Source organism: Bemisia tabaci, chromosome 2 (genome assembly GCF_918797505.1).
Source record: "Bemisia tabaci chromosome 2, PGI_BMITA_v3".
In the NCBI taxonomy this organism is placed as follows: Eukaryota; Metazoa; Arthropoda; class Insecta; order Hemiptera; family Aleyrodidae; genus Bemisia; species Bemisia tabaci.
The window spans coordinates 77,201,486-77,212,041 of record NC_092794.1 but is presented as its reverse complement, the minus strand read 5'-3'; the positions used below and the strand labels follow the sequence as shown (position 1 = coordinate 77,212,041).

At 42.4% G+C, this 10,556-nt stretch overlaps 2 protein-coding genes across 2 annotated transcripts; both read left to right on the top strand.

The window, feature by feature from the left end:
* Window positions 1-1,102: 1,102 nt before the first annotated feature.
* On the top strand, window positions 1,103-2,791 carry LOC140223931 (uncharacterized). The gene has a single exon (XM_072296455.1). The coding sequence runs from the start codon at window positions 1,103-1,105 to the stop codon at window positions 2,789-2,791; it is 1,689 nt and encodes a 562-aa protein (XP_072152556.1).
* Window positions 2,792-2,881: 90 nt separating this feature from the next.
* LOC109038277 (uncharacterized) lies at window positions 2,882-6,307 on the top strand. Its single transcript, XM_019053299.2, has one exon. It carries the CDS (start codon window positions 2,882-2,884, stop codon window positions 6,305-6,307), a length of 3,426 nt encoding a protein of 1,141 aa, XP_018908844.2.
* Window positions 6,308-10,556: the final 4,249 nt, after the last annotated feature.

Here is a 10,556-nt window from a genome sequence, read left to right as displayed (position 1 = left end):
TTCAACCGCGCAGTAATGAGATCCTTTGTTCAGCAGCACGCAAGCGCCGCCGCCAATGACGAGTCAGCGCGCAATCGCAGTACCTGCCGCAGCCAATCACAAGTCACCGCGGCGCACGAGATTTGAACTTCGCCACAACAGAGCCCGCGCAATACAAATTCAGCGGTCAGTGGCAGCTTTCCCGCCCAATTCACTCTTGCGTCGCCAACCGACCAATCACAATCAAGTTGGTTTCCCGCATTCGCACACAAAGGAAATCTGCATATAAATATACCCGCAATTCGCCAATTAATTTACTCTGAATGCAGCAGTCGACCAAGAAGCACCTCACTCTCAAGCTCTCAACAAGGATCAAGTCAAATCAAGCCAAATCAAGCCAAGCAAGCAACTGAAGAAACATCCTAAGGAGCTTAGCAAGAAATTGGCGTTTTTTGGATCAAGACCGAAGTTCAGTTTCCCGTTATATTGGCACCAAGGTCAAGCATTAGCGGTCATCATTACACAGAACGAAGCAAATTCATCTTTTCAAGCATTCAAAATTATTCACATTCAAGTCATCTCTATTTCGGACTCATACAGTTTGTCTACCACCTCCAATTTGGAGAAGCCAATTCTTCGGAATCTGGAATTAATAATAAGTGCAATAGCACACAGCTCTCAATATTCAAACCCTTCTGGTTTTCCTGCTCATTGCAGTAGCCGGTGTACTATACGCCTGGTAACCCTTCAGGTTTCCTATCCAAGGATAGTAGCCGATTCACTCTGAGTCTGGTAAAAATAAAAACTCCAAGCAGGATCTCTTCCAGATCATTAAATCAATTTTGCAGTCACATCAAATCTTTCTCTTCTCACTCTCATTTTCCGAGCCAAGGCAAATTGGGGGGTCGCTGCGGCTCTTCACTTGTCTCGCTTCAATACCTCATATCCTATTCCATCTTTTCTTTCTTTCCTATCATTTCTACAATTGGTCCCTCGGTAAATTCACTTTCAACCTTTAGGTCTGTTGTTGTTTTTTCACCATTTTTTGAGCCGTCACTCTTCATTTTTTGGTCCCTCGGGCCGGATTATAACTTGCATATTTACAGTCCAGAATTAATTCATAATGGTGAAACGACGCAATCTTCATTCTCCTGAGGTAAATGAAAGTGAAAAATTAGCAGACTCACTTCAGAAAAAACGAGATATAGTTTTTTCTAGGGTTAAGGCCATAGAAAAAACATTCAATGATGAGCTTTCAGATGAGAATTCTGAGCAATTTAAACCTTTGTTCGATCGATTGTCAGGGTTCCAGGATAAATTCGATCTAATTCAAGCAGAATTAATAGGTCTCAATTCTGATTTACCTATTAATTCCAAAATAGACATCGAACAGGCGCAGGTAGAATTTGACGAGACAATACTTGCAGCCGAAGTCCGTTTTCTTTCGCTCACTCCTAAAACATCGAAAATTGAGGTATCCAATAATCATAGTACTCATGTTAAAAGTCATTCATCCTCAAATGTTAGACTTCCAAAACTTGAATTACCTCAATTCACTGGAAAATTAGAGGATTGGAGAAGTTTTCATAATTTATTCATGGTCTCTGTCCATAATGTAAATGAGTTAGCGAAAGTTAAAAAGTTCCAGTACCTTCTCACGTCATTGAAGGGCGAGGCACTGGACTTGATAAAAGGGTTAGACATCACCGACTCAAATTATGATGTGGCTTGGGAAATATTATGTCAGCGCTTTCAATGTGAAAGAAGGCATATTTTTCATCACTTCAACGGGTTGCTTGACTTGCCAGAAGTGAAGGATGTCCAGCAAATTCCTTCACTTCTGACAAAATACAGGGAGCACACCCAGGCATTGGAGGGCCTCGATCACAAACTGTCCGAGTACTCTTCAATGCTCACTGCAGTCATGGTACAAAAGTTAAATAATTACTTTCGAAAACGGTTTGATGATTTTCGAGGCACGGAAACGAAATATCCCACCATCGATAGCCTAGTGGATTTCCTCGAAAAAGAGTGCCTTCAATTAGATGGTTCGGCAGCCAAGTCAACTAAGCCGAAACACAAGCAACCGCCATCAAAGCAGACACTCACGGCCTCAGTTAAGCCGAAACAGAGTTCGTCTCAACAAAAATGTCCATGCTGCACTCAAGACCATCCCATTTATTTTTGCGAATCATTTTTAGCTAAATCAATCCCTGAACGCCGATCATTCGTCAAAGAGAAAAACCTGTGTTTCAACTGCATGAAATTCAATCACTCCAGTTCGGTTTGTAAGAACCAATACACCTGCAAAACATGCCATAAAAGGCATAATTCACTTCTACACTTAGAAGACACGTCAAATCAAGATTCATCAAAACCTCCCAAGACAGCTATGGTTTCCAACTCAAAACCAAAGGAATACGCATGCATTCTAGGAACTGCTCTAGTTCTAGTCAAAGATTCATTTGGTGGTTATCAACCTGTCAGAGGACTCATCGACAGTGCTGCTATGTCTACATTTATAACTAAGCGCTGTGCACACAAATTGGGTCTAAAAATCCACAAGGAAGCGCCTCCAATTTCAGGGTTAGGCAACCAGGCAGTCAATGATATTCATGGTACTGTAGAATGTGAGATCAAGTCTCGCATTGAATCGCAGCCAGTATTCACATCAACAGCGACAATAATGACAAAAATCACCACCGATCTGCCAAATATAAGTCTTCCCAACACAATGAGCAAACCTCTCAGGACATTGACTTTGGCAGATCCAGAGTGGATGAAACCAGGCCCGGTAGATCTACTAATTTGAGCCGACCTGTACCCTCATATTTATGATGGCAGAAAAATCATCCTCGATGAAAATTGGCCAATAGCGCTAAGCAGCATTTATGGATGGGTCATGACGGGCAAATTTAGCGCCCCGCATGACGCAACACGCATAGCAGCAGTGACAACCTCAGAATCAGCACCAATCACTGCTTTGCTGTCCATCAATTCAGAACCAATTGAAACTTGCCTTCGACGACATTGGGAGATAGAGGAGCCCCCGTCAAGGCCAGTGAAAAGTCCGAATGACCTCTTAGCTGAGGAACTTTTCACGGAAAAGCACTCAAGAGACAGCGATGGTAGATATTCAGTCCCTATGCTTCTCACCGAAGAAAAGATGAATCTTGGGGATTCTTATCATCTTGCAAAAAATCGACTGATCAAATTAGAGCATCGATTAAATGGAAACCCAGACTTCAGAAACGCGTACAAAGATTTCATGAAGGAATATGAGGAGCTCGGGCATATGAAACAAGTAGATAATGATTCGATAGGTCAGGGCAAATATTACATTCCCCACCATGGGATATGGAAACAAACCAGCACAAGCTCAAAAATGCGAGTGGTTTTTGATGCTTCAATGAAAACTACGTCTGGCAAAGCATTAAATGATGTGGTTCTGAAGGGAGAAAAACTACAGACAGACATAATTCAAGTGTTAACTCTATTCAGATTTCCGCGGTATGTTTTCACAGCAGATGTTTGCAAAATGTATCGTCAGATTTTAGTTAATCAAGAGGATCGGCCATATCAGCGAATATTATGGCGCGAAGATCCATCTCAGCCCATCAAAGAATATGAACTGCAAACAGTTACATATGGAGTAACATCCTCTCATTATGTATGTCTGCGCACCATGCGCCAGCACGGCGAAAATACTGGCGAAAAATATCCCGTAGCCAAAGAGATTCTCACAAAAAAGGTTTTCGTCGATGACATTTTGGCCGGAGCAGATTCTATTCAAGAGACAAAACACGCAAGAGATGAAATAATCGAATGCGCCGGTGAATGCAACATGGAGCTGAAAAAGTGGTCAAGCAATGACCCAGAAATATTGGAGGACTTGCCGGAGTCCAATCTCAAAACTCCAGTAGAATTTTCAGATGCAGACAGTTCCGAATCGCTTCTCGGATTACAATGGCAGCCAAGCAGCGATATATTCTCATTCAAGGTTGAGAAAATCACACCGGTGTACACAAAAAGAGGTATCGCCTCAGTTGTCGCCCAAATCTTTGATCCACTTGGCCTGATATCACCAATTATGCTAAAAGGCAAGCAATTCCTTCAACAACTGTGGTTATTAGGCATAGATTGGGACGAAGCGGTGCCCCTCGAGCTTCAAGCACAGTGGAAAAAGTACACCGAAGAACTCATCAAAATTTCCGAGATCCGTATTCCGCGTCATGTGTCTCTGATCGATGGAGTAAAATTTGATCTTGTCGGTTTTAGCGATGCCAGTAAATTAGGATACAGCGGCAATGTGTATCTGAGGGTCGAAAGCAGCTCCGGTGAGGTCAAAACCAGCCTTTTAATGGCGAAAAGTAAGGTGGCACCGCTCAAACCGATGAGCATCCCCAGACTGGAGTTGCAGGGGGCGGCGCTATTAACAGAGTTACTAGATGCTGCTCACTACATATGTTCAATGGCTCATCCAATCAGGAAGGTGTTCGCCTATTCAGACTCCACAGTCGTCTTATCATGGCTCCAAATTCCTCCCTACCGGCTCAAAGTATTCGTCGCTAATCGAGTTACTCGAATTTTAGAAGTATTAACACCACAACATTGGGGGCATGTCAAGTCTGAAGATAATCCGAGCGATCTGGCCAGCCGAGGCTGCATGCCAGACAGATTGGCCGACAACAGTTTATGGTGGCATGGACCAAAATGGTTGCAAGAGCCAGAAGAAAATTGGCCGAAGTTGAGTCCATTTGACCCAGAAAGCAAAGCAGAAATCATCGACAAACTACCGGACATCGTCACGCTGGTACAAAATAAACATGAATCATGGGGGGAAACTTTCTTAAAATCATTTTCAGGATTTGTTCCTCTGCTCAGAACCACCGTTTGGATGTTGAGATTTATCCATAATACCCGGCATCCTACCCAGAAAAGAACTGGACAGATTTCTAGTGCGGAGCTACAAGAAGCCCGGCACTGGTGGATAAAAATTATTCAAGGCAAAGAATTTAAAGCAGAGATCAGAACACTGAGCGAGAAAAAAGAGAGCCCGGCCTCTTTATGCAAACTTCGTCCTTTTTTAGATGAACAGGGATTATTGCGAGTCGGTGGTCGACTCAGGCACTCAGACATGAGCTACGACTTCAAATTTCCCATTTTATTGCCTAAAAATCATCATTTCACTCAACTGGTAATCGACTATTATCATGATATGACACTTCACGGCGGTCCCAGCTCAACTTTAGCAGCAATCAATCAGCGATTTTGGATAATTAATGGGCGTGCTGTAGTCAGATCTAAACTTCAAAAGTGCATCCAGTGCTTTAAAGTCAGACCAAAATTCACGCAGCCACTTATGGGCGATTTACCAAAATGGAGAGTTCAGGCAGCATATCCGTTTCTCAATACAGCGTGTGACTACGGCGGACCATTCCAAGTCAAAGAAAACAAGCTCAGAAATGCAAGGCAAACGAAGGGGTATCTAGCCCTATTTATTTGTATGGCTACTAAAACAGTACACCTGGAATTTGTAAGCGAATTGACTACAAAGGCTTTTGAAGGCGCATTAGCTCGATTTGTCTCTCGCAGAGGATTATGCAAAAATATGTTCTCTGATAACGGTACCAACTTTGTAGGAATGAATAACTCTTTAAAAGAGCTATATGCATTCTTAAAAACTAATGAAACAAGCATTGCGGAAAATCTAAGCAAAAAGGAAATCAATTGGCATTTTCAGCCCACTTCCGCGCCAAATTTTGGTGGACTACATGAAGCAGGGATAAAATCCGCAAAACATCATCTCAAAAGAATCATGGGTACTCAAATTTTCACCTTCGAGGAGATGACTACACTCGTGACTCGAGTGGAGGCGATAATGAACTCTAGGCCGCTCTGCCCGCTATCAACAGATCCCTCAGATATGGACGCCTTGACCCCAGGTCATTTTCTTGTGGGTCGTCCACTCAACGCCTTACCCGAAGAAAATCTAACAGAAACTCCTTCTAATCGTGTGGATAGATGGGGCTTGATAAACAAAGCCAGTCAACATTTTTGGCAAACATGGAAAAATGAGTACATCAACTGTTTGAGGCAGCGATCAAAATGGACTCAAGAAACTGATCCAATAAAAATTGATGATCTCGTCATTATTCAAGACAATAATTTACCCCCTCAGCAATGGAGATTAGGACGAATCACCAAGTGCTTTCCGGGCCCTGATGACGTCACACGCGTCGTCGATGTCAAGACCACCACGGGGACTTTACGGCGCCCGGTTTCCAAACTTTGCCGCCTCCCCATAAGTTCAGACAAGGACCAATAGGGCGTCTTCTCGCCAACAGGGATTGCGCGCGAAATTCAACTTCAGTAATCATTTGTCCCGCCAAAATTTTGCGCGCGCAAAAATTTTTTTCCCTATAAAAAGAGGACATCACGAATTAAAATTTCATTCACCTGCAACCTTTCGAGAAGTCAAGTCAAGTACCTGGAGCACGATGGATATTTTGTCAACGCTATTGAACTTTGACCCCGCCAAGGAGCTGCCTGACAACTTCACCACAAGAACTCAAACACGACCAACAAGGTTGGCTCAGCTAATAGAGCCAATTCCATTGAAACCGGCACGGCAATCCAAGCGACGATCGGCTGACCCTCACGACCACCTACCGGCATCTGTTGTCAAAAACAAAGAATGGAAAGCAGCTCCACCGAGAAAAAAGGTCACAGCAAAAAAAATCACAGCGCCTTCCAAAATCCGCCGTGACCCCAAAGGAAAGCAGCTTAAAGTCAAGAAACCTGTCACATTATTCACCATGCCATCACCAGTTGAACGATCAACAGAACCATGCACCCCACCCAGGTCACGAACACCACCTCCAAGCAACGGGCATCATTTTATTCCTTGCCGTGGATCGGAGCGATTTTCCCCGGATCGCATACCAAACTTCATACCCTTCTCTTCGCCGACGGTGTTCTACTACGATAACACTGGAAATAACAAAGTCGATCAAAGGAAAAGACGTTATCAAGTATACAAGAGCAAAGCAAAATTCGGAGAGAAACCTACGGGTACCCAGCTACGCAATCGCAAACGCTCCGCTCGACATCATCGCCGATTGTTCGACTAAGCTTCAAGCTTAACCATCACATAAAACGGCCCTTTTCAGGGCCACCAAATATGAGCTTCTAAACTAACAAATTTTTTGAAATATTTCTCTGTTGAACGCGCACTCGTTCAACGGGGGGAGTATGTCTGATTTCCACTTTATAAAAAATAATAATAATTATAATAAGTTCTTAAAATCAATTTCTCAGCATTCTCAACTCATATCAGACCAATTCACAAAATTAAAACGTGTAAAATGATGTAAAATTGCGATGTTCCCAAACGGTCTCCATTTCAAGCATTACGATCAGTGTAGCTTAACCTTGGTGATCGGGCGAACAACTCTGCACTAGACGTCAACTTTCAACCGCGCAGTAATGAGATCCTTTGTTCAGCAGCACGCAAGCGCCGCCGCCAATGACGAGTCAGCGCGCAATCGCAGTACCTGCCGCAGCCAATCACAAGTCACCGCGGCGCACGAGATTTGAACTTCGCCACAACAGAGCCCGCGCAATACAAATTCAGCGGTCAGTGGCAGCTTTCCCGCCCAATTCACTCTTGCGTCGCCAACCGACCAATCACAATCAAGTTGGTTTCCCGCATTCGCACACATAGGAAATCTGCATATAAATATACCCGCAATTCGCCAATTAATTTACTCTGAATGCAGCAGTCGACCAAGAAGCACCTCACTCTCAAGCTCTCAACAAGGATCAAGTCAAATCAAGCCAAATCAAGCCAAGCAAGCAGCTGAAGAAACATCCTAAGGAGCTTAGCAAGAAATTGGCGTTTTTTGGATCAAGACCGAAGTTCAGTTTCCCGTTATATTGGCACCAAGGTCAAGCATTAGCGGTCATCATTACACAGAACGAAGCAAATTCATCTTTTCAAGCATTCAAAATTATTCACATTCAAGTCATCTCTATTTCGGACTCATACAGTTTGTCTACCACCTCCAATTTGGAGAAGCCAATTCTTCGGAATCTGGAATTAATAATAAGTGCAATAGCACACAGCTCTCAATATTCAAACCCTTCTGGTTTTCCTGCTCATTGCAGTAGCCGGTGTACTATACGCCTGGTAACCCTTCAGGTTTCCTATCCAAGGATAGTAGCCGATTCACTCTGAGTCTGGTAAAAATAAAAACTCCAAGCAGGATCTCTTCCAGATCATTAAATCAATTATGGGTCCCCGCAAAACAATTTATAGTGGTGCCCACCCCCTAGAAAATTTGAATTTAGCCAACCCTTGGTCACGCCTACAAGTCTGCAGTTTTGAAGTATGTTATTTGGATGGGACATGGAAAGAGTTAATAGGTAAGAATAAAAAAAATCAATTTTTCAATTTTGGCTCGCAGTTATTATTTGTCAACATTAATAAGTATTTGGCTGAATCTCTGTTTATAGATATTGAACGAAGACGGAATGGACATGGTGCCGAGACGGTTGGTTTGCGACACCGATTCCAGAGGAAAGGTATGTCGATGTTTGCATCTATCCCCTGCTGAAATGTATTCTTTACAATTCTAAACGGCTATTGACAACCACTAATGCTCAGCCCCCCCCCCCTTTTTGAATAAGTTTATATTGCAGGCAGCTTTATAGAGGGAGAAAAATACTTCTTTAAAAAAATTAAGAAAGTAGCTCAATTTTACAGTTGTACTTTTCAATTTGTCCAAAATCTTCCTCCCCCTGACCCGCTGAGCGACGAAAGGCTTGTCTAAAAATTTTCTGCTCCTGATCCTCTGTGTGTTTTCGTTCTCACTGATTCAACTGTGACACACTTCAGTGTCTCATATCACAAGTAAAGGCATCTACACCTCCTCTCAATAGCTATGTTTATGCGAGCCTCTTAACCTAACTTCAATCGAAACCTGAGTTTGAAACCAAGGTTCAAATCACGGCATAAACGATACGGAACTAACGAAATGTAGGTTTCCGAAATTTGTGTTTGAAACCTTATTTTACACTAAAGACTAGGTTTTCGCACTCCGCATAAACGAACCGGAGGTTGAAATTAGTTGAAATTCGACTTCAAATGCGATTTTCAGGTGCGCGATCGGCAATATGGCGGATTTATTATCATACCGTTCGTAAACAACTGGTGCTTATCCCACGATTTAGCTTTAATTTTGCCATTATTCAACATTTTTTACAATCATAATTTTACTATAATTGTTGCTTAAGCACTTTTACGTGATTCCTTCAGTTATATGTGGCTTACTTATCCTTATTTAGCTAAACGTAGGACGTTATTTTCTAGTGAAGGTGTTTAGTGTCAGATGGAATCCAGGCTTATTACTGCTTTTTCAGATTATTCTTGCAACTCTAATCAACATTTTATGACTACAGAAGCAAAGCAAGCAAAGAGCTTTACAGGCTACAATTGAGTAATAGCCGTACCCACCAGTTCATCATCTGCGGAGAACTTTTTTACTGCATCCGCACGATTTGCCTAGGATTTCAAGATAAGGCACCCTGCTTCCCTTTAAGTAGTGCACCGAATTTTTTCATTTCAATCTACCGATTAAATCTAAAATCTGATCCAATCAGAGCTGCATAGCTCTTGAATTTGTGTGTTATCCGTGTACGTATTTCCTGATTGTCCTACTGGTAGTGTGACTCCAGCCACAACCGTGACCTGCTGACTTATTTCTTTGATCCAATCTCTAGTAAATGATGACTCAAATTCTGAAGCCATCATTTATTGAAACTAGTTCAAAGTTATTGCTCCAAAGTATCGTCACTCTTCTCATACTGATGCAGAAGGAAGGAGATTCTTCGGTGAGTGCTCTGTGATCCAAGATTTTCAATTTGAGATAAGAATAAGGTTATTATTGAGGCGTGTAACAATTTTTGGTCGTTGAACCACTTGTCATAATTGAGCTTTGGCGTTAGAGATGCATCAACTGTGGAAAGTGGCTCTGCCTGTGCAAAAATATCTTGTGACAGCAGTGAATGTTAGTAAATGCGCTTTACAGATAGACTGAGAGCTCCAGATTCCAATCTACCTGAATAATTAATTTCAGAAGGATTTTTGAATTGAGTTCATATCGAATCTCAGTGGGAGAATAATACACAGTGTAAGCGAAAGAATATCAATAGTAAGGTTGGGTTGGTGTCTTAGGTTAGTGAAATGCAATGGCAGGTTCTGAAATCTTGTTTTTCAGTTGCTCTTTACATGAGTCACCTTTGAAAATCAAGTTTAAGAAAAACACACATAGGTAGGCAAACAGTGGTAGGTAGCTTGCCTATTTTCTTCCTGTCTTGCTCATGGACTCGGAGAGCAGTCGGAAAGAGGGGTGAGAAACAGGATTTCAGCGCGTGTCTCCCAAGTAGCAAGGATACCTATAGATGGACATAAAATCGTGGGAATGTTGCTATATTATATTTGCCATGCGTATTGCCTACTCCCTCATTTGAAGGCGCGGAAATTATTGCTATATTGTTGCTATGATGTAGCAATA

What these genes read in the sequence shown, in the direction of transcription:
- LOC109038277 (XM_019053299.2), top strand. Translation starts at nt 2,882, where the DNA reads ATGACGGGCAAATTTAGCGCCCCGCATGACGCAACACGCATAGCAGCA.
- LOC140223931 (XM_072296455.1), top strand. Translation starts at nt 1,103, where the DNA reads ATGGTGAAACGACGCAATCTTCATTCTCCTGAGGTAAATGAAAGTGAA.